The sequence below is a fragment of the Eubalaena glacialis genome, chromosome 18 (genome assembly GCF_028564815.1).
Source record: "Eubalaena glacialis isolate mEubGla1 chromosome 18, mEubGla1.1.hap2.+ XY, whole genome shotgun sequence".
In the NCBI taxonomy this organism is placed as follows: domain Eukaryota; kingdom Metazoa; phylum Chordata; class Mammalia; order Artiodactyla; family Balaenidae; genus Eubalaena; species Eubalaena glacialis.
The window spans coordinates 52501556-52526352 of NC_083733.1; the positions used below are offsets into that span (position 1 = coordinate 52501556).

The 24797-nt window shown below is 40.7% G+C and overlaps 1 protein-coding gene across 1 annotated transcript; it reads right to left on the minus strand.

Moving 5' to 3' along the window:
• Window positions 1-9993: 9993 nt before the first annotated feature.
• On the minus strand, window positions 9994-24059 carry ZNF599 (zinc finger protein 599). The gene is made up of 4 exons (XM_061174454.1): window positions 23672-24059; window positions 21603-21729; window positions 19527-19622; window positions 9994-12189 (listed from the first exon to the last, which is right to left on the minus strand). The coding sequence occupies exons 1-4, from the start codon at window positions 23921-23923 to the stop codon at window positions 10664-10666; spliced, it is 2001 nt and encodes a 666-aa protein (XP_061030437.1). The 5' UTR covers window positions 23924-24059; the 3' UTR covers window positions 9994-10663.
• Window positions 24060-24797: the final 738 nt, after the last annotated feature.

Genomic DNA, 24797 nt, shown 5'->3' on the forward strand with positions numbered 1-24797 from the left:
TCCTGGCAATACTGTCTCTCAGAAGATCAAGGTTCTCTTTGCAATCTCACAGGTCCTCTCATGCCTCCTTGAACAAAAAATATTCCCTTTGACCATGTGGTTCGTTCAGCCTAGAATGTTTCCAATATCTATCAAGTTCACCTGCCAGAAGGACTACTGCCTACCTTACAAAGTTCACTTTAGGTGTCTGACAATAATTCCTCAGGCAAAAATAGAGAAAATGAGAGATAAAAAAGTAATAAGGCATTTGGAAAACAAAGAGCAAGTTGGCAGAAGTTCCTCTTTTCCAGTAATTACTTTAAATGTAAATGGATGAAACTCTCCAATCAAAAGACAGAGACTGGCAGAATGGATTAAAAAGCCAAACATGATCCAGCTACATGCTGTCTATGAGTGACTCACATTAGATCCAAAGACACAAATAGGTTGAAAGTGAAACAGTGGAAAAAGCTATTTTATGCAAAGAGTAACAAAAAAAGAGCTGTGGTGTCTATACTAATATCAGACAAAAATAGACTTTAAATCCAAGATTACAAGTGACAAAGAAGGTCATTATATATTAAGAAAATGTCAACACAGCAAGAAGATATAGCAATTATAAGCATTTACACATCTAATAACAGATCCATCAAAATATATAAAGCAAACATGGAAAGAATTGAATGGAGAAACAGTTCTACATTAATAATGGGAGATTTCAATACCCCACCTTCAATAATGGATAGATCAACCACATGGAAGGTAAGTAAAGAGACAGAGAACTCAAACAAGTCAATAAACCAACTACATCTAACAGATAAATGACACTCCACCCACAAAGTGCAAAATACACATTCTTCTCAAGTGCATGTGAAACATTCTCCCAGGATAGATTATACATTAGGCCACAAAACAAGTATCAATAGATTTTAAATGATTGATATCATCATACAAAGTAACTTCCTTGACTACAACCGAATGAAATTAGAAACTAATAGGAAAAGTGGAAAATTCACAAATATGTGGAAATTAAACTGCACACCCTTAAACAACTGCTATGGTCTGAAAATTCATATGTTGAAATCCTACTGCCCAATGTGATGGTATTAGGAGGTGGGGCATTTGAGAGGTGCCTAGGTCAGGAGGGTGGAGCCCTCATGAATTGGATTAGTGCTCTTATGAATGAGAACCCACAGAACTTTCTACCCCATTTTGCCATGTGAGGACTCAGAAGTCTGCAACCAGGAAGACAGCCTGACAATTCTGGCACCCTGATCTCAGACTTTCAGCCTCAAGAACTGTGAAAAATAAATTTCTGTTGCTTATAAGCTACCCATTCTCTTGTATTTTGTATAGCAGGCTGAATGGACTAAGACAACAATCCATGTGTCAAAGAAGAAATCACAAATTAAATCAGAAAATACTTAAAGACTAATGAAAATGAAAACACAACATACCAAAATTTATGGTACACAGCAAAAACAGTGCTGGGAGGGAAATTTATAGCAGTAATCACCTACATAAAAAAGAGATCTGAAATCAATAACCTAACTTCACACCTTCATGAACTACAAAAAGGACAAACTAAACCAAAAGCTACAGAAAGTAGGAAATAACAAAAAACAAAGTAGAGATAAGCAAAATGGAAAAAGAAAAACAACAGAGAAAATCAATGAAACCAAACGTTGGCTCTTTGAAAAGATCAACAAAATTAATAAACCTTTACCTAGACTGACAAAGAGGAAAAGAGAAAACACAAATAACCAAAATCAGAAATGAAAATGGAGATATTACCACCAACCTTACAGAGATAAAGAGGATTATAGTACAATATTGTGAACAACTATACACCAACAAATTAGATAACCAAGCAAAAATGGAAAAATTCCTTGGAACAGAAATTACCTATACTGACTCAAGAAGAAATAAAATATTTCAAAAGACCTATAAGAAGTAAAGAGATTGAATCAATAATCAAAAACCTCCCGACAAAGAACAGTTCTGTACCAGACTGCTGCACCAGTGAATTCTACCAAACATCTAATGAAGAATTAAAACACCAGTCTTTCTCAAACTTCCAAGAAATTGAAGAGGAGGAAACACTCCATAACTTATTCTATGAGGCCAGTATTTTTCTGATACCAAAGCCAGATAAAGACATCACAGGGAAAGAAAATTACAGACCAATATCCTTTATGAATATAGATGTAAAAATCCTCAACAAAATATTAGCAAATTGAATCCAACAGCATATTAAAAGGTTTACTCACCACGACCAAGTGAAATTTACCCCAGCAATACAAGGGTGGTTCAACATAAGAAAATCAATGTAATCCTTCCCACTAATAAAATGAAGGAAAAAACCCCCACATGATCATCTCAATTTATGCAGAAAAGGCATTTAACAAAATCCAATGAACTTTCAGGATAAAAATGCTCAGAAAACTAGGAATAGAGGGAAAATTCCTCAATATGATAAAGTTATTTGTGAAAAAACCTACAGCTAATATCATACTCAAAGGTGAAAGACCAAAAAATCAGAAAAAGAAAAGGAAGGAGACCTGCTTTCACAGTTGCTATTAAGCATTGTACCTGAAGTTCTACCCAGAGCTATAAGACCAGAAAAAAAAAGTCATCCAAAGTGGAAAGGAAGTTGTAAAATGATCTCTCTCTCTCTTTTTTTTTATTTTTGCAGATGACATGATCCTCCTATACTTTAAAAATCCCAAAGAACTCACAAAAAATAATAAAGCTAATAAATGGATTCAGCAAAGTTGCAGGGAAAATCAATACCCCAAAATCATTTGTGTATCTATAGAATAGTAGTGAACAACCCAAAAAGGAAATTAGGAAGCTCCTTCTATTTACAACAGTACCTACAAGGATAAAATATGTAGTAATCTAACCAAGAAGGTGAAAGATTTGAATGCTGGAAACTAAAAATACATTGCTGAATGAAATTAAAGAAGACCTAAATAAATGGAAAGATGTCTCATGTTCAAAATAAAATAGGAAGACTTAGCATTATTAAGATATCAATATTACCCAAAGAGATAACAGATTTAATGCAATTCTTATCAAAATTCCAACAGCCCTTATTGCAGAAATGGGAAAGCCAATCCCCAAATTCATATGAAATTGCAAAGGACCCCAAATAGCCAAAACAATCCTTTAAAAGAATAAAGCTGGAGGACTCATATTATCCAACTTCAAAACTTAACAGTGTGGCACTAATAAAAGGACAGACATACAGACCAATGAAATAGATTAGAGATCCCAGAAATAAACTCTCACATATATGGTCAGTTAATTTTCAACAAGGATGATAGGACCATTCAAGGGGAAAGGACAATCTCTGAAAAAACTGCAGAGGAGGAAACACTTCCTCATTCTATAATGCCAGAATTGCCTTGATACCAAAATCAGACAAAGACACCATAAGAACACAAAAACAAAACAAAAACTATAGACTAATATCCCTTATGAATATGGATGCAAACATACTCAGAATACTAGCAATAGACACTTCTCCAAAGAATATATATAAATGGCTAATAAGCACATGAAAAAATGGTTAGCATAATTAGTCATTAGGGAAATGCAAATCAAAACCTCAATGAATTGCTTCTTGGCCTTTTGGCTATGATCGAATGCAAAACCACGAGATACCAGTTAACACTGCCAGGATGGCTATAGTAGAAAAAAGAAAAAAAAGAAAAAAGAAAGAAAGGTAAGTAAGTGTTGGTGACGTTGTGGAGAAATTGGGACCCTTTGTGCATTGCTTGTGGGAATGTAAAATGGTACAGCCATTGTGGAAAACAGTATGGTAGTTCCTCAAGAAGTTAAATATATTTATAGAATTATCATATTTTTAAGCAGTTCCAATTCCAGATATACATTCAAAAGAGTTGAAAGCAAAAATAAAAACAAAAAACAAAAATTAAAAAAGAGTTGAAAGCACGGACCCAATTGCTTAGGACTCAGATAATTGCTCATGGATGTTTATAGCAGCATTATTCACAATATCCATAAAGGCAAAAAACAACCCAAATTGTCATCAACAGATGAATGGATAAACAAAATGTGGCATATACATACAATGGAATATTCTTCAACCTTAAAAGGAATGGAATTCTCTACAGGCTACAATATAGATGAACCTTGGAAACATTATGCTAAGTGAGATAAGCCATACACAAAAGGACAAATGTTTTATTATTCTATTTATATGAGATACCTAGAATAGGCAAATTCATACAGACATAAAGTAGAATATAGGTTACCAGAGACTGGGGGCAGGGTGGGAAGGGGAGTTATTGTTTAATTGATACAGAGTTATTGTTTGGGATGATGAAAAGTTTCTGTAAATGGATAGTGCTGGTGGATGTACAACATTATGAATGTATCAATACTTAATACTATTAAATTGTACATTTAAAAATGGTTAAAATGGTAAAATTTATATTATATATCTTGCAATAAAAAATGAAAGGAAAAAACCCCCAATACACAATACATAGCTAGCCTTCTTTATTCTTGGGAAATTAGATGCTACATCTTTGATTCTAGCAGAAGTATGGCAAAAGGGAGAAGCCCAAGCAAATTATCTAAATCCCATATAAAATCATATATATTTCAGGGTAATTTTCAGAGTGCCACAAACCATACCTGCTAGCTTTTATCTCCAAAAGAGATACTTTTGTAACTGAGCTAACCTATCTCTATTAGGACTCAATAGTAGACAAGTTAATGGAAATTACACACCAAGACTGAACATGTAAAGAAAGAGACAGAACAAAGTTTGTAAGTGCTCACCAATTACACTGAGAAAAATCTGACTTTCTAAAAGGGTGGCAGGTTCCAATATGTAATGACATTGCTCAATTGTTTATAATTTTATTTCTCCTTTAAAATTATTTTTGTAAGAATAATAGTCTCATACAGGATTACTCATTCATAATTAGTATTTATGTGAGAAAACAACCAAGTCTGCAACCATTTGTTGATGACCTTAGTTTGCTATATTATATAATGATTTAAATTTTGTAATTGATATGGAAAATAACAACCCATTTCCTAGTTGTAAATCATGTGAGAATTGAGGCAGTAAAAATAAGGCCCAAGACAAGGACACAGGAAATGTTAGGATAATATGTGAATTTTTAAATAATTGAATGAATCGGTAGTTTACAACATGTGGCCCCTGGACCAGCAACATCAGCATCACCTGGAAACCTGGGAGAAAAGCGAATTCTCAGGAGATTGTTCCTGGCAGAGAGGAACATCTGAACATCTGATAACTGGATAGACTGGGCTTTAGGGAGGGAAAGAAGGTCTGTTGAGTAGAGGTAGTTTGGGGTGGCTGGGAGTATATTCATCAAAACAGAGCGGGGAGGGATTGGAGCATAAGGTATCTTTCCTGACATAACAGAGGTCTGGATTTCATCCTAAGAACAAAGGGGAACCTGGAAACAAAGGGGCACCCTCCTCATGTGCCAGGGACAGACTGGGTCATTAATAAGGGAACAAGTGCTGGGCATGGCTATGGTACACTGAAGAGTGGATCCCACCTCCAGGAGTTACTGTTGCAGGCACCCAGCTTCTACTGCAAGGTCTTCCAATTTCTCCAAAGAAGCCCAGGCTCAGAGACAGTGTAAAACTGCACAGATTCTCCATGGTGGAAACTGATTCATATTTTTTTTAAAAAACAAACCCTTTGGGGAGCCTTAACCTACACCTCTAGGCCGCATGTAGACTCCCAGGTAGTACCTGGTTAAAGACAGAACTGAGGGGCTTGGTCCTACAAGCAATCCAGTTATGCTTCCATATATCAGACCAATGCAAATAGAAGAAACATGGATAGATTACTATTTGTAACTGTACAAATAGTGTAGCCTTGATAAGGTTTCATTTTATTAAAACATAAAAGCTGATCACACTGATCACTTGAGCCCCTAGGAGACATATATGAGCGCAGACCCACAGGTGCCTAAATGCAGAGAATTGAGAGAGGTCTTGATGGTCCTTCTGAGGACTCCACCTTTCACAGGCATTGTCAGAGTTGTCAGTTTACATTTGTTTATGTAATTTTTTTTGCAAGAGTGCCAGTCTCCCTACTAGAATATTTACAGAAATACAAAAATATTCCCAAATCACGATGTCTGACATCCAATCAAAAATAAACAGGGATACACAGGAGCAGGAAAATATAACCCAAAATGAGAAGAAAAATCAGTCACTTAAAACAGGCACAGAACATGAAAACATGCTCATCATCACTATTAGAGAAATGCAAATCAAAAGTACAATGAGGTACCACCTCACACTGGTCAGAATGGCCATCATTAAAAAGTCTACAAATAATAAATGCTGGAGAGGGTGTGGAGAAAAGGGAACAATCTTACACTGTTGGTGGGAATATAAATTGGTGCAGCCACTATGGAAAACAGTATGGAAGTTCCTCAAAAAACTAAAAATAGAGCTACCATATGATCCAGCAATCACAATCCTGGGCATATTCCCAGACAAAACTATAATTTGAAAAGATACATGCACCCCTATGTTCATAGCAGCACTATTTACCATAGCCAAGACATGGAAACAACCTAAATGTCCGTCAAATGATGAATGGATAAAGATGTGGTATATATATATATATATGTGTGTGTGTATATATATATACACAATGGAATATTACTCAGCCATAAAAAAGAATGAAATAATGCCATTTGCACCAACGTGGATGAACCTAGAGATTATCATACTAAGCAAAGTAGGTCAGAAAGACAAATATCATATGATACCACTTATATGTGGAATCTAAAATACGACACAAATGAACATACCTACAAAACAGAAACAGAGTCACAGACATAGAGAACAGACTTGTGGTTGCCAAGGGAAAGGGGGGGTGGAGGAGGGAAGGATTGGGAGTTTGGGATTAGCAGATGCAAAATAGTATATATAGGATGGATAAACAGCAAGGTCCTACTGTACAGCACAGGGAACTATATTCACATCCTGTGATAAACCATAATGGAAAAGAATATGAAGAATATATATATGTATTACTGAATCATTTTGCTGTACAGCAGAAATTAACATTGTAAATCAACTATATTTCAATAATTAAAAAAACAGGTGCAGAATGACAGATAGTAAAAGTAGAAGACATTAAAACAGAAAAATTTATTCCATATGTCCAAGAAGCTAGAAGAAAGAATGAACATGTGAAGTAGAGACATGAAAGACATAAGGAAGACCCTAATCCAACTAAAAGAGATAAAAACTATAAATTATGATATGAAATACACTGGATGGGATGAAGGGGAGAGTGGACATAGCAGAAGAAAAGATTAGGAAACTGGAAGATGTAGCAGTAGAAACTATTCCAAATGAAGCCAAGAGAAAAAACAAACATAACAAAATTCATCAGTGATCTTTAATAAGCAATCCTCATTATTTGTGAATTCACCTATTCACTGAACTTTATTTGTAACTCCCAAATCAATACTCATAGCATTTTTGCAGTCATTTGCAGACATGTGCAGAGTGATAAAAAATTTGAGTTGCCCATCATGCATGTTACCAGCTAAGGTCAAACACGGTGTCACTCTGCCTTCTGGTGTCAGCTTTCATATTATAAAGTGTCCTTTTCACAATCTCTTTAGTACCACACTTTTTTGTATTTTTGTGCTTTTTTGGGTGATTTTGCTGTTGAAAATGGCCCCCAAGCACAGTGTTGAAGTGCTGTCTAGTGTTTGTAAGTGCAAGAAGGCTATGATAGAGAAAATACATGTGTTAGATAAGCTTCATTCAGTCATGACTTACACAGCTACTGGCTGTGAGTTCAATGTTAATGAATCAACAATATGGCACATCCAAAACTAGGAAGAGGAAATTCACCAGTCTCTACATGTGGCCACTCCAGAAATGTTAAAAGTGTCAGGGGGAACACTGACTGAAACTGCCTGCCCTGGCCAGGCAAGATAGTAGCCACCTGTATGAGTTACAACAGGAGGTCCTGGTAAGGAACACGGAACTAACAAGCTACCACCAACTGGAAGAATTCGGGGAAGGTCAAAAGGAGAGAGGCGACACCAGTCCATATGTCCTTCCAACCTCCCAGAATCCTTCTCACTGGAATCCATCTTGGCTGAGCAATGTGTGCGCCAACAGGAAGGACCCTGAATCAGAATGACCAGCCAGAGACAACCCAGAAACTAACCCCATCTCCATAAAACCCAAGACTGCAAGCCACATGGCAGAGCAGTTCTCCTGGTTTCCCTTACCTTGTTGCTCTCCACACGGGGAACCCCTTCCCAATAAACTCTCTTGCTTTGTCAGCATGTGTGTCTCCTCAGACAATGCATTTCCGAGTGTTAGACAAGAGCCCACTCTCGGGCCCTGGAAGGGATCCCCCTTCCTGCAACAAAAGTAACATCTATAGTAGTGTAATGAATCTAAGAAAAAGATGGAACAGTGGCAAAAGCTGTGGATTCATGAGATGAAGACTGATTTAAAAAAAGAAACAAAAAAACCGTACAAGACAGCATTGAAAATACCCACTCCAACCTAAATGATCTTTTCATACCCCTAAATACTACATGTTATCCAACCTCTCAATCAGGACATAATAAAAGCACAACATGAGGGAGCTTTTTAGCAAAGCTGTCAATACCAACAAAGAAACCACCATGGGACTTCCCTGGAAGTCCAGTGGTTAAGACTGTGTTTCCACTGCAGGGGGTGCGGGCTCAATCCCTGGTCAGGGAACTAAGATCCCACATGGTGCATGGTGTGGCCTAAATAAATAAACCACCATGATGGACTACTGGATGTCCGTCACTATATGCACTGTTATTGTGTTGGCACAGCCTGGGATAATAACAAGCAGACTACTATCATTAACTGTTAGGAAAATGCTTGGCCAGACTGCCTGAAAAATTTCAAAGGCTTTGAAGGTGTTACAGAAAATATAAAGGACAGTGTCAAACACATAATGCATATCACATGGCATATAAGTAAAAAAGGCTTCAATGACATGACAGAAGACGTGGAAGAAATTTTGGCAGAGAAGGAAGTGGAACCCACCAACAAAGACCTGGAAGAGATGGCAAAACAAGGCAACAACCTCTCCTTTGGTTTTCCTGGGTCAAGCCAAGGTCAGGAGATTAATCCACTCAGTGCACTGCCCCATCACACATCCTGCAGTTCTATCAAAATCAGAGTTTTAGTTAATGTTTTTAATTTTGGCTAATTTTTAATTTTTTCTAGGACTTTCTTTGCATGACTGTACTGTAGAGCAGTGTACTGTATAGTGTTTACATGTTTATTTTATATGAGTACTGCCTATGTGTATTGTGTGTATGATTGAGTGAAAGAGTTAAAGCAGTACAATAACAATAGAATACACAAAAGTGATATAATTAAAATATTTTTTATTATAATGAAATATTGGATGTAACTTATAGAAACATTTATTAAATAAGGTGTCTTTAAAAACAGAAAAAAATTCCATAAAAGATTATGTATTGGGACTTCCCTGGTGGCGCAGTGGTTAAGAATCCACTGCCAATGCAGGGGACACGGGTTCAATCACTGCTCCGGGAAGATCCCACATGCCACAGAGCAACTAAGCCTGTGTGCCACAACTACTGAGCCTGCGCTCTAGAGCCCGCGAGCCACAACTGCTAAGCCCGCATGCCACAACTACTGAAGCCTGCGTGCCTAGAGCCCGTGCTCCGCAACGAGAAGCCACCGCAATGAGAAGCCCACGCACTGCAACAAAGAGTAGCCCCCACTTGCCGCAACTAGAGAAAGCCCATGCACAGCAACGAAGACTCAATGCAGCCAAAAAAAATTTTTTTTTAATAAATTAAAAGATTATGTATTGATTGATGAAAATGTGAACAGAGGCTCACAGGAACCTAAACCTGTATTGCCACTAGGAGCAATGGTTCAATATTCACTAGTTCAGTGTTTGTGGTGAATTTATAGACTATAACACCATGAATTAGAAGAATTGACTGCATATGTAGGTGTGTATGTATATGTATTTCATGACTCAGGCCTTATATTCAAGGGTAGACGTGACAGTGTTTTGTAACAAAGAACTTTTAATAAATGTTAGCAGAGCTGCCCCAATGGTCCAATTCTCCTGACTGTGGATATATAAGAAAACACATAAAGGTGATGAGGCCTTTTGATCTCTCCCCCTTCATCCCTTCTGCATGTGCACACACACAAATGACAAATTGTCATAGCTTGGCAGGGAAATCAGAAAGCAGCCACACATGCATTCCTCTTTCCTTCCTCTTCTACATTTCTTTGTTCTTTTAAAATACTCTTGAGATGGATTTACAGTATAAACATAGGAAGAACTGTTGCTGACATTTCCCCCAGATGCATGACAACCACTGAGTCTCTCTCGTGGATGATTCTCAGGTGTAGTGTAGAGCTGCAGGCTGGGTCAATTTCTAGTATGACCCTTTAGATGACCTGCCACAAAAAGCTTTCACAGAGATGACAATTATGATGTTTCTCTTCAGATACTGAGTAAGATATTTCTCTGGCCAAAAGACTTCCCTGAATAGTTATACTCAAAAGGAAAGGTATTTCACCAGTATGCGTTCACTAAAATTGACTGAAGTGAACACATTTGCAAAAGGCCTTGTTACATCTTTTAAACTCTGGTGTGAATCTTTCGATGGTGAATGAAGGATGAACTATGGCTGAAGGCCTTCCCACATTCACCACATTCAAAGGGTTTCTCTCCAGTGTGAGTTCTCATGTGTTGAGTTAAGGCAAAGTTGTCACAAAAGGCCTTTTCACATTCTTTGCACTCATAGGGTTTTTCTCCAGTGTGGATCCTATTATGCCGAACAAAATTTGCAGGTTGGGTAAAGGCCTTTCCACATTCTCTGCATACATAAGGCTTTTCTCCAGTGTGAATCCTCATGTGGCGAGTAAAGGAAGAGCTATAGTAAAAGGCTTTTGCACACTCTTTACATTCCAAGGGTTTTTCTCCACTGTGGGTCCTATTATGTCGGATAAAAACAGAATGGTGTGTAAAGGCCTTTCCACATTCACTGCACTCGTAGGGCCTCTCACCAGTGTGAATCCTCATGTGTTGAATTAAGGAAGAGCTGTCACAAAAGGCTTTCCCACATTCTTTGCACTCAAAGGGCTTCTCTCCAGTATGGGTCCTCTTATGCCTAATGAAAGTGGAGCGGTGAGTAAAGGCCCTTCCACATTCGCTGCACTCATAGGGTTTCTCTCCAGTGTGAATCCTCATGTGCTGAGTGAAGGATGAGTTCAGGCAGAAAGCTTTTCCACATTCTTTGCACAAAAAGGGTTTTTCTCCTGTGTGGGTCATATTATGCTGGATAAAAGTGGAGCGGTGAGTAAAGGCCTTTCCACATTCACTGCACTTGTAAAGTTTCTTTCCACTGTGAATCCTCATGTGTTGAGCAAAGGAAGAGCTGTAGTAAAAAGCTTTCCCACATTCTTTGCACAAAAAGGGCTTTTCTCTAGTGTGAGTCATATTATGCTGGATGAAAGAGGAGCGGTGGGTGAAAGCTTTACCACATTCTTTGCACTCATAGGGCTTGTCTCCAGTGTGAATACGCTGGTGCTCTGTGAGGTGAGACCTGCGTTTGAAGGCCTTCCCACACTCAATACACTTGTATGGCTTTTCCCCAGTATGAAACCTCATATGTCGAATGAAGTCTGCCATATAACGACAGGCTTTTCCACATTCACTGCATTCATAAGGCTTCACTCCAGCGTGAATCTGTTGATGCCGTACAAGGGCCCAATTCTTGCTAAAACCTTTTCCACATTCCTTGCATTTGTAGAGATTATTCCTTGCATCAATAACAGGGTCTCTTCCTGGTTCTTGGGAATCACGTTCATGCAGAGCATCTTGTGTAGTGACTCGCTCCTGTAAAACCCTTAAATAAAGACTATCGTCTGTCTCGAAGTCATCATGTTTATGGCTCAACTTCCTAGGGCATGTCTCCTTGTGGATGTCTGTTCCTGGCCTCAAGTTCCCTTCATGCATTTCTGACAGTTTTTCCTGATCCCTTGCTTGCTCCAGCCTGGAATGCCTTGAGGTTTCCTGTGTCACTCGTTCCTCAAAAGGGGCTCCCTCAGTGAGGACCAGCTGAGAAGCAGTAAGCTCTGTGATCTCAGGTTTTGCTTTTTCACCTGAAGGAAATCCAATATAAGAAAGGTGCCTATTAGTGATGTCAACACAGAACAAAATAAATTACCACTTTAGTGGAAGAATGAAGGTGAAAATAAAGCCTCTACTGTCTATGGCATTTTTACATCTTTTAAACCCAGGTTTACAATTTCTTTCTTTACTGATCCTTGGACTCTTGACATCTTTAAAAGGTAACCCAGGAGGAAAATCTGGTGCAGGAGAATAGAAAATCTGGAGTGGAGACTCCTCCTCACTCTCCAGAATGGGGGAGGGTGGACAGAGTAATGATAATGACTGTGTTCCAACATCTCATAGTGCTATGACAGCACAGGGAAGGTGGACCTAACTTGGCCCAGATGGAAGACAGAAAGAGGTCAGTGGAGGCTACCTGGACAAGGTGCTACATGAGCTTATTTCTAAAGATGAGTAGGAATTCCCTGACAGAGGAATTAGGAGAAAAATTGTAGCAGATGACTGAAAGTACAAAGGTTCGGGGTTTTGAGAGAATGTTGAATGCCAGGCAAAGAGAAGAGGATGACAGGATGGTGGAAAGGGAGGCAGGGAAAGAGGAGAAACAAAATCTTAGGATTCTGGAGTGTGTGAAAGTTGGGGCGGGGGCAGTGATAAGCAACTGGGTGCACATATTGAGTCTACTATATCTAGTAAAGACTAGGTGAACAGACTCAAAATAGATAACATTTAGATGAAGTAAACCAGAAAACATATCACATTAATGAAGATTTATATGAAAAGAGATTAATAACATAAAGTTGCCAATTTTCCTCAAATTCATCTATAAATTTAATACAACTTCAGATAAATCCCAGTAGGGTTTTTCATGGTTATTGGCAAGCTGATTGTAGAATTTATATAAAATAACAGAGAGACCAGGATATCTCTGAAGAATAAAGCAAGGGGACTTGCCCTTTGAGGAATTAGGATTATGAAGAAATCATATACACCAAGGCAGTGTGATGTAGCAAAGATATAAGCTGTCAAATTGTCAAAGGAAAAAACAGAATTGGGAGCTCAGAAATGTATACCTGGAACTTTGATTTATGACAAAAGCAGCAGAGACGTTAGTGGAAAAAGGAAGGAATACAGGAAGTCCCCTACATACGAACCTTCAAGTTATGAACTTTCAAAGATGCGAACATGGAGCTTACTAATGAAGACCGGATGGAATTGGAGGCTCAGAGAAAGAATGAAGAGAGACAACAGGAAGAAGAAGTAACTGAAGAACCAAAGAGATTCACGACGCAGGAAATGGCAAGGGGATTTTCTTTATTTGAGGAGGCACTGTTAGTTTTTGAGGCACAGGACCCAAACACAGAACAGTACACAAAGGTTGCAGCAGCCGTTCAGAATGCAATCCAGTGCTACCGTGTCATCTATGACAAGAAAAAAATAGCTACTATCCAGACATCATTGGATCATTTTTTTCAAGAGGGTAGACAGAATTGAATCCAGCATGGAACCAGAACCTGTGCCATCAACGTCAGGCGTGAGTGAAACTGCAGCTTGCCCTCCATCTCCTATTGCTGATGATCCTTCAGCTCTACCATCTCCCACCTCCTCCAGTCAGTAACTCTTCTTGCCAGTTCACTCGATGCCAGCTCCTGTATACCAGCTGTTGTACTATACTACTGTACTTTTCAAGGTACTGTACTGTAAGATTAAAAATGTTCTTTATTTTTTGTTTGTCTTTGTTTTTTATGTATTATTTGTGTGAGAAGTCTTGTAAACCTATTACAGTACAGTACTATATAGCTAATTGTGTTAGTTGGGTACCTAGGCTAACTTTGTCGGACTTACAAACAAATTGGACTTACAAACGTGCTCTTGGAACAGAACTTGGTCATATGTAGGGGGCTTGGCTGTAATCAATAAATGGATGTAGAGAAATTATTTGCCACAATGGAAGAAAATGAAATTGTATTTCTACCTGTACAAAACAAAAAATTAATTCCAGACTGATTAAGACTTAACTGTCAGAAGCTAAAGATTAAAAACTTTTAATAAATAGTGAAAATGACTACCTTTTAGATCTTGGGAAAAAGGAAGATTTCATAAACATACAGAAGCATTCTTTACAAAAGACTAATCAATCTGACTAAACTAAATATAATTTTTAAAAAGGTAAACAAAGAAAGATGGCTATATTAACATCAGGACTATATTAACATCAGATAACAGACTACAGAGCAAAGAAAATGGGACAAAGAGGGACATTATATAATGATAAAAAGATTAATCCACCAGGAAGACATAACAATCCTAAATCTGTATGTACCAAATATAAGAGCCTCAAAATATACAAACCAAAAACTGAGTTGAAAGGAGAAATAGACAAAACTACAATTACAGCTGGGGACTTCAACACTCCACATCCAAAATGAAAACTGAGTGTATTATGAACTGATATTTCACAGAAGATGTATATTGGCCAATCAACATATGAAGAGATAACTCAAATTTCTTAGATATGAGGGAAGGGCAAATTAAGACCACAATGAGAGACCATTTTATATTCACCTGATTGAAAAAACTTATCAAGTGTTAGAGAGGGTATGGATCCATGGAATTGTTCATACAAGGCAGGTGAAGTGTAAGTGGGTATAAATAACCATTTTAGAAAACAACAGGGCATCATCTAGTAAAGTTCTCCTTTTGCTTAACTTATAATCCCCAAACTCTAGTCCTAGGAATATTACTAAGAGAAATTCCTACACATGTTTGTGAGAACACATGCATGTGAATTTTCATGGCTGTATTGTTTGTGGGTACAAAAAATTAGAAACAAGAAAATTCCCATGAAAATGGATGAATACATTGTGTTATACTCATATAAATGACTACAGAAGAAAAAAATGAGTAAACTATAGCTTCATGCATCATGAATCTTAGTAATGTACTGTTAAATGAAAAGTACAAATTCTATACAACAACATAAATGGATACTTTTTATAATAGTCAAATAAAAAAGCAAAACATACACACACGAGTACAATGAACAATCTTTATTTTTTTGAGAATGTCAGTTTTTAATGGCATTATAAAAATATGTACAATACATACCTAAAATTTAAATTGTGGTAAAATATACATAACATAAAATTTACCATTTTGAGATGAAACCATCTTAAAAAGTAATGGATAGAATAATTAGATGAAGTGGACAAATTCCTTAAAAGACCAAATTACCAAAACTGATACAAGAAAAAACAGAATATCTGAATAGCCCTGTATTTACTCAAAAAACAAATTTTGGTATGGACTGAATGTTTGTGTTCCACCAAAATTCATGTGTTGAAGCCCTAACCTCCAATGTGTATTTGGAGATAGGGACTTTACAGAAGTAATTAAGGTTAAATGAGGTCATAAGGGTAGGGACCTGAGAGGATTAGTATCCTTACAAGAAGATACACCAGGGGACTTTCCTGGTGGTCCAGCGGTTAAGACTCCTCGCTCCCAATGCAGGGGGCCCGGGTTTGATCCCTAGTCAGGGAACTAGATCCCGCATGCCGCAACGAAAGATCCCTCATGCTGTAACTAAAGATCCCGCATGCCACAACTAAAGATTCTGCATGCCACAACTAAAAGTTTCCCACATGCCGGAACTAAAGATCCTGCATGCCGGAACTAAAGATCCCGCATGCTGCAACGAAGATCCCGCGTGCCGCAACAAAGATCCCGCGTGCCGCAACTAAGACGCAACGCAGCCAAATAAATAAATAAATAAATATTAAAAAAAAAAAAAGAAGAGACACCAGAGAACTCTCCTTCTCTTCCCCACCACCCCCAGCACCACACACCACACCTAGGAAAGGCCATGGTCTCTTTGTCTTCATATGAGAACACTAATCCCATCATGGGTGCTCCATCCTCATGACGTCATCTAAACCCAATCACCTCCCAAAGGCCCCACATCTTAATTTCATCACATTGGGGTGTTAGGGATTCAACATACAAATTTTGGGAGGACACAGACATTCAGTTCATAACAAGGTTACATGAGAAAAAGTATGTAAATCAATCATCACAGTGCATGGCAAGTGTTCTGTAAATTTTAGACCACTGTCTCTTATCATTATCACAGTTGTTGCATTTGTCAATCAGAATGTCAACAATAACCTGTAAGAACATTTTTAGTACTGTGGTGCTGAGAAACACCCCTACTCAAAGAGTAAAGGGGCAGATACCACCTGCTCACTAGTATCTGAAGCAATGAGGACTCTTACACATGGCTGGTGGGAATGTGAAACGGTGCAGTCACTTTGAAACTGATTGATGGCTTCTTTTAAAGCTAATCATGTAACTACACCATGATCCAGCCAGTCCACTCGTATGTATACTCCCAACAGAAATGCATGCTTATAGCCAACAAAAAATATGATCAAGAATATTCATAGCAGCATTCTTCATAATATTCCAAAAATGGAGAACAAGCCAAATGTCCATCAACAGGAAAACAGGTATATATAATCTATTAATTCATTGAGATACTGCACAGCGAGAAACTAATTCCAAATATATGCAACCACATGGGTAAATTCCAGAGTCATAATGATTATCAAAAGAAGACAGACATGGCAATATTGTGTACTGTGGGGTTCCATTTATAAACCTTCAAAACTAATCTATGGTGACAGAGTCTAAACACTGGTTACTTTTGTAGAAGGGGATATTAATAAGGAGGGAAGCACAAAAAGCCTGAGAGGTGCTGGAAATACTGTATTTCTTGACCTGTGTGGTGGATACTCTGTCTTATATATATGTAAAATTTCATAATGATGAACTTTAAGATTTGTACATTCACTATGTGTAAATTACCCCTCAGTACAAAAATTACAGAAAATAGTAAAGGGGAGGTCTGTGTAGATGTCTCTTCTGAGAATGAGAAAAGTCCTCAAAGAAGCTTGGTAGTTCAGCTGAAATAGAGTCTACAACTTTTGGAGGGTATTGGAGAGCCAAGAGCATTTTTTTTTTTAAATGTTTCCCTCAAGTGTCAGAAACTTGACCACTTTTTTTTGTTTTTTATGTTGAGTAGAGAGAAGATGGAGATATACAAGAGGTAGGAAATAAATGAAGATGCACATTCCCTGATGCGGTGGACAGACTCATGTATGGTTTCCCACAATCCCTGCCTCATGGTGTTCACACAGTTTTGATACCCTCTGCCTGAATCCTAGCAGGACCCTGATTTACTTCTAAAGAATAGAATATAACAAAGGTGACAGAATGTAAGATGTAAGAGATAAAGTATATGTGTAACATCTCTCTTGCTGGAGTCTCTCACACCATTACTTGATTTGAAGAAGTAAGCTGACATGTTGTAAGCTGCCTACAATTGCAGCTTTGCAGAGGACCCAGCTAAGCTGTGCCTGGATTTCTGATCCACAGATGAGAGATAATACATGAGTGATATTTTAATATTAAATAATGAGTGATTTTTAATATTGCTATTAGCAATAGATAACTAATACACCTGAGAAGGTAGGTGAAGGTATGACCTAGATGCTGCTTGGGGAATTAGCCATGGCCGGGGATGAGAACTCTTCTGAGAGGTGAGAAGGAAGCCACAGGGATAAATCAGTAAGGGTTAAAAGGCAAGAAAAACAAGTGAATGGCCTTTATTTTCAAAATGAACTAGGTCATATGCTGAGATCTCAGTGGCTAGGGAGGTGGTGGTATTTGGAATAAGGTGTGAGTAGACGGGGAAGTGGATGTAAGACACAAAGCTGATCAGAGGCACAGAGCAGATATGGGAGGGACCAGTTAGGAATTTGTTAGCATCATGCAGGCAAAAGATGATTATAGCCTGGACTAGGGTGACAGTGCTGGAACTGATGGAATTGGTGGAGATGACGGATTCAGGAGAAACGTATGATGAAATATGATCAAGATTCAGGGATGGTTGGATATTGGGAATGATGAAAATGGAGGTGTTGAAGGGTTGTTCAAGTTTGTTTTTGGCTTTCTCAACTTAGTGAATGGCAAGGCCATGCACTGAAATGGGGAGACGAGAGGAGTGGGCAAGATCATGAGGTCCTTTTTAGGCATGATGGGTGTGAAGTGCCTTTGAAACATTCAAGTGAAGATGGAGAACTGCGGGAAGGGGTAAAGGCTTGAGACAGACTCAGCAGGGCTGAGGAGGCGCTGGCCAGAGATACTCACTGGCTGGCTGAGCAGCCTGAAGGAACCCTAGAGGGGAGAGATCACGAATCTGCGTCAGTGCTATCCACACACTTGAAGTGGGGCTGACAAAGGCAAATGTCCCCTTGAGGTTTTACAAGACAGGAGGGTAAGAAGATGACAAGGCTAGGGACTGCTTCTGAATATCTCATTTACAAATGGAAGGATGGATGCATGCAGGGATGTATAGATAAATAAATGATTGGATGCAGGTAGAAAACAGTGGGAATGCAAAGTATAGTTGGAGGTAGTAATCTGCAGAAAAAGAAAGGACTGTCTTTTCTGAATCTGGAAGGAAGTTTGAGACATCATTGTTCTCTATTCATTATGAGTAATAATATATGAATATTACTAGTAGGTAAATTTATTAAGCCACTAACTTTGGGTCAGGCAATGTCCTAATAAGCAGTTTCAAGTTATCTAATTACATTCCCAAACAATACAGTGATGCAGAAACTATTATTACTCTATCTTTTTCTAATATAGGCTAAGTTTAGCAAACTGAGTATATGTTCATCATATCCCTGGTATTTTGTCCTTGGGCACAAAGCTAAACCACATTTCTATGACAAAACACGTAGCCTAATGCCCAGTTCTTGTCAATGGAATGTGAATGGAAGTGAGTATGTATGCAAGTGGATATGACTACTCCCCTTCTCTCCTGTTCCTCTTGGCCAGCTGGATGATGCCAGGGCCACCTTACAGCCACATACTGACAATAGAATACACCTGGGTCCCTGAATAGATATGTGGTACAGAGCTCCTCTGCTGACCCACATTATACCATGGCACAAATGAGAAATAGTCTTAACCAGTTGACCCACCAAGATTTTGGAGTTATCTCTTATAGCAGGTAGCACCAACTCAGCCTTGAGTTGATGTCAAAGGCACAGGGAGATCATGCAACTTCCCCAGGGTCATGAGGCTAGTAAGTGGCCAAGTTTACAGCCCATCTCTTACCCAGTATACCACATTTCAACCCTAGTAAAGGCAAAGAGTGTGATGGGATTGGGAAGACAGAGGAAACACAGTTCAAAGTGTTCCATGACCACCTAAGACCCCAGGAAGGCTGCAAAAAGAAACTGCCCATGGAATTTCAGACACAGTCATTCCCCGGTAGTCTGCCAGCTGCCATGCCACCCACCTGTACAGGTGCTTCTGGAGAGGCCTCTCTTCACTGTCCTTAGTTCTTGCCCATGCTCCAGTAGGTGAATCAGCTCTGGTTTGGGGACAGGATGCCCTGTGCATGGAGAAATAAATGGGGCATGGGTATACAGGTAAAGACAAAAGGAAAACTCTCAAGTATACTGGAGTGTACACCTTTAACACACCACCATGAAACCCCAGGAAGGGGATGACTCCTTCCAGAGGCTTTCCCTAATTAAATCAATAAGATTCAACCTTCCCATGCATCAGAACTACTTAGACACACCTGTTATAAACACAGAACAAATTAAACCAAATCTCTGGGCATAAAAACTGAGCTCTGGTTGTTTTCAAAGCTCCCCAGGTGATTCTGGTGCCCAAGGATGGCTAAAAACACTAGACTAACTCAACTGATAGTCAGTTATCTGAGGTAGGCCATGACCTAAAATTGCTACCCATTCTGAAGAAAAAGCCTTCAATCCAGGTTGGGAAGACAGGGCTGAATGTGGGGACCTGCTGCCTTACTTGCTGCTGCATCATCCTGTGGCCACTTCAAGGATGCTGGCCTGATGATCTAGACCAAGAAGAGAAAGCAGACAAACAGAGAGAACTGGGTTGGTAGATACCAACCCAGGAGCCAGCACCACCTCAGGGCTTCTCATTAGGTGAAGTAATCAACTTTTTTCAGGGTGAAACCTGTATGAGGTGGTTTTCTGGTACATGCAGCCAAATATATTTTGCCAAATTCGAAGGCTAAGGGACAGGAGGACTCTGGAGAGAAGTCAATGACTTAGACACCAAGACCACAGAAACTCTGACTAGAAAATCCTGTACTGCAAGCCAGAATGCACCCAGCTGTCACTGAGCAAATGTTCACTGATGTCTGCCATACACCTGGCACCGAGCTCAGTGATGGGGCCGTGGAAAAGGTGAACCAGATATTCCTTCGCCTCTGTTGGACCTGAGCTCCCTGACCCCTCAGGGACTTGGCTCGTGTTGGTCCCTCCACCTGGAATACTATTCCCCAGATGTGTCCTTTCAACAACGAATCACAATTGTCATAAAATAACACTGGATTTACTTCACTGATGACTGACCTCCTGGGAGAGACTATGTGGACACAAGGCTGGGAGAGCCCTGTCAGAGGTAACCATTTCTGGGTAAAGTGGACATTTAAGGTTTAGGTGGGAGAACACTTGGGATTTATTAATTTATTATATATAACAAATGCATGTGTGGTACTTGCTATGTTCCCAGTTCTATTCTAAGCACTTTAAAGATATTAATTCACTGGGGCTAAGTGGAAGGTTACTATAAAAATATGATAAAACAAAAATAATCATGGTCCCAGCAAGCTCATGCTGCCGACTCAAGTCTGTGAGTCCTGCGACTGTTCTTTCTGCTGATGGGGAAATCAGCCAACAGCCATGTGAACGCTGAAGACTCAGCACTAAGCCCAGACTCTCTCAACAACAGTCAAGAGGCAGGAAAGAGAAGGGAAAAAGAAATAGCCTTCTCAGATGCCCATCAATGCCATTTGAAAACATGTCTGTGTACTCTCTAAAATTAACTCCCATAGCCTCAGAGAAGCAAGGCACAGGCCTTAGGACATAAGGGACGACTGTGCAGGTACCAGGGGTCAAAGAAGCCTTTTAGCTGAGATTGTGTTGCTTAGAAAGATACCAGTAGCACTGATGACAAATAGCTTCCCGGCTGTCTAATTCACCATGTTCTTGGAGAATGTCCCATTAACCACAGGTCCTGTTAACTGGGCTGTGAGGACATTTGACCCAATCAAGCTGAATTCCAGATCATGGGAATCTGGAATAAGGATGTCAGACTGAGGTCAGCTTATGTTGGACACTTGGGTAAAAGTGTTGAGAAGAACTACGTTTGTTATACAACAATCCTTGATGCAGACAAGGAAACCAAGCAAGAGGAGGTTAGATAAGAACATGCTGGGGCTGGAGGGAGAAGGCAAGGCAGGTTCCTCAGGTCTTCTCAACCAGCCATGCTTAGAGAGAGAGAGAGTGGAATGAGAGAGGCTGTGGGTACCACACAGGTGAGGCCTTACCCAGTGAGACCAGGAGGCCACAAGTCTCCAGCATCACCTCCTGGTATAAGGTCCTCTGGGCCAGGTCCAGATATCTCCATTCCTCCCCAGTGAAGGTTACGGCCACATCTTCAAATGATACCAATGCCTGGAAAGTCAAACAGAGGTGGTGGGGCGCCTGTACGAGTCTACTGCTTGGTTAGTGGCAAAAGTCCAGAGAGACCCAAGGCCTGAATCACTGAGTATCTCCTGAGAACCTAGGTCTGTGCTGGGCTCAGGAGGGAGGTAGATGGTGCCTTTGACAGAATACAAAGGTGCAGGAGAGAAAAGCCGCCTATATGGGAATCCACTGGAGAGTGACACAAAACAATGGAAATCTTGTGTGGACTGTGAGTCCATTACTGTAATTCAAGTAATGATAACAGCAGCAGCAGCTGAGCCTCACTGGTCTGCACTGTTTGCCTGCACCTAAGGGCTTTAGATGCTGTGTTAAAGCAACTAAAAGTCTCTAGGTCTAGACCTAGACTTCCTGGGGCTTAAATCCAGCCTTTTGATGCTAATTTCTTTGAGCCTCAATTTCCACATTAATACAATAATAGTACCAACTTCACCATGTTGTTGTGGGAATTTAAGTGAAAATGTTCATAAAGCAAACACTGCAGTGCCCAGCACATGTCAGTGCTCAGTGTGTATTTGTGAATTTCATTAATCCTCCTGCAGCCCATGGGGTAAACACCATCACTGTCTCCATTTCACAATCAGCAAATGGGGACTCAAAGTCAAGCTGCCCAGAGTCGTATGTCTAATGAGAAGGGGCAAGATTTGAAACCAGGTCCCTCTGGTTCAGCCACGGTGGGGGAGTTAGATTTAAGTATGATGGGAGCCCCAGACGGTAGAATCTTTCATTCATCAACTGCTTACTGAACACCTGGTACAGGCCCAGCACTCTTCTAAGCCTGGGGATAAAGCAGAGAGCAGGACTCACACTCTTGTCAAGGAAAGATCCTTGACAAGAAACTAAATAAATGATCAAGATAAAGTCATATGGCCCTAAGGGCTCCGAAAAAAAACCCAAAAGTGAGTGAGATGACTACAAAGATTATGGGAGACTTTATGATACGGGAGACTTTAGATGGGGCAACTGGGGAAGACCTCTCTGAGTGGATGTGGAACAAGGCTGGAATGAAGTTAGGGAGCAAGTCAGGTGAGGAAAAATGGGTAAATAAGAGAAGTTCTGAAGGTGATCAGAGCTATGATGAGAGCAAACAAGGTGGCATGCTGAAGAATAACTTAAGGCCTGTCCATGTGTTTACATGCCTTGAGACACAACATTCCTCTGCACTGTCATTAAGGAATACTGTAATGGATTCACTTTTCAAATGTAAGTAAATGTGCTAGGAAAATGGGTTCACTGCCATAAGTGGCAAGCCAACTTCACTTGTAGTACCCAGATGACATCTGCAAAGATAAATTCAGTGACTGGCTTGTCTTCTGGTCTGTCCAGAGAACTTCTACTCCTATTAGAGGAGCAGCAATTCCAAAAACGCTGCTCCCACCTCACCTCTGCTCTAGGGGCTCTCTCATCCCAGTCTCCCAGCTTTCAGCTGGGTTGAGGCCTGAGGCAGGGAGGCCTGAGGGTCAGACTCCACCTGGGTGTGAGACTAAGATAATAGCAGGACCAGGAGAGTCCCTCTCTGGAAACCACATCGAGAGTGATGCTCTCTGGGTCCTGCTGAGCACTGAAGGACACACGTCACACTTATATCCTCTCCAGTTCCCTCAACCGAGAGAGAAAAATAGTTAATAGTCCAATTTTAGACCCAAGGGAATGGAGGCCAATCGACAAGCTCAAGGTTAGAGCCAGAAATGGGTGCCTCTCCTTATAACACCTGAACCCCTGGCCCGGATTCAGAAGCCTGGGTTGGAAGTGATTAGCACTGTGGTTCCCACACCCCATTCTCACTGGACCTCCAGATCCGAGAGTATTAAGAGGGAAAGGCGAAAGGTCCCGGGATTCCCTATATCATAGCGAGTAGAACTGTGCTGACAGCGACCCCAGCGCACATGGGCCTGCGGAACCCTCCACTCACCAGCTCCGGTGCCGCCATGGGGCCCAGTGGGCAGAGCGGGACGACGAGAGGCGGCGACAAAAGCCGGTCCAGCGGGCTCAGCCGACTCCTCAGGCCAGCCCTGGACGGGGGCACCTGGGACCTGAGTGTCCGCGGTGTGGGATGCGCACAAGGCCCCGGGAGCCGCCTCCGGGAGCTGCGGAGACCGAAAGCTGGGGCAGAGCTCGGAGAGTGCTCCGCTGACAACCCGCTCGAGGGGGGGTCACGGCTCATACAAAAGCGTAGAGGTGGGTCCCATTCTCCTCCCGGTCCTTTGCTCGGTCTTGACCTTTTTCTGAGAAGCGGCCAATGCCCAGTGCTCCAGCCAGAAAGGCCCGTAAGGACAGACCGGCCACTTCCAAACGACGCCCTAAGACCCGACGCCAGAAGCTCCGCCCAAGCTGCAGCAGGCAACACCCACCTCCGCCGTCCGTCATTGACTCAGCGCCCGCCGCCGACGTTCGAGGCACTGCCTTGTGGGTAACGTAATTTCTGACTGCATCCGGGTGAACTGGGGAGCTCACTTCCTGTTTTCTGTGAAAACTGTACCCTGCGGTTCCAAAGAGGGGGCGTGGCCTCGTTTCTTCTTAAAGGCACGCAGATTTCCTTGTCCCTTCAGGCAATGCCCCGCCCTTAAAGGTCTGTAACACGTGACCCATGCCTTGACCTGCCGCACTGTACTCCTGCCGCAGCGTTTCACCTCTTTGAGCCAGGATTTACAATGAAAAATGAAGATTATTCTTTTTTTCTTTTGTAAATATATTTATTTATTTATTTATTTTTGGCTGTGTTGGGTCTTCGTTTCTGTGCGAGGGCTTTCTCTAGTTGCGGCAAGCGGGGGCCACTCTTCATCGCTATGCGCAGGCCTCTCACTATCGTGGCCTCTCTTGTTGCGCAGCACAGGCTTCAGACGCGCAGGCTCAGTAATTGTGGCTCATGGGCCCAGTTGCTCTGCGGCATGTGGGATCTTCCCAGACCAGGGCCCGAACCCGTGTCCCCTGCATTGGCAGGCAGATTCTCAACCACTGCGCCACCAGGGAAGCTCGAAGATTATTCTTTAAGATAGTAATTTAAAGTGTTCCCCTAATCCGTGGTTTCCAACCCACAG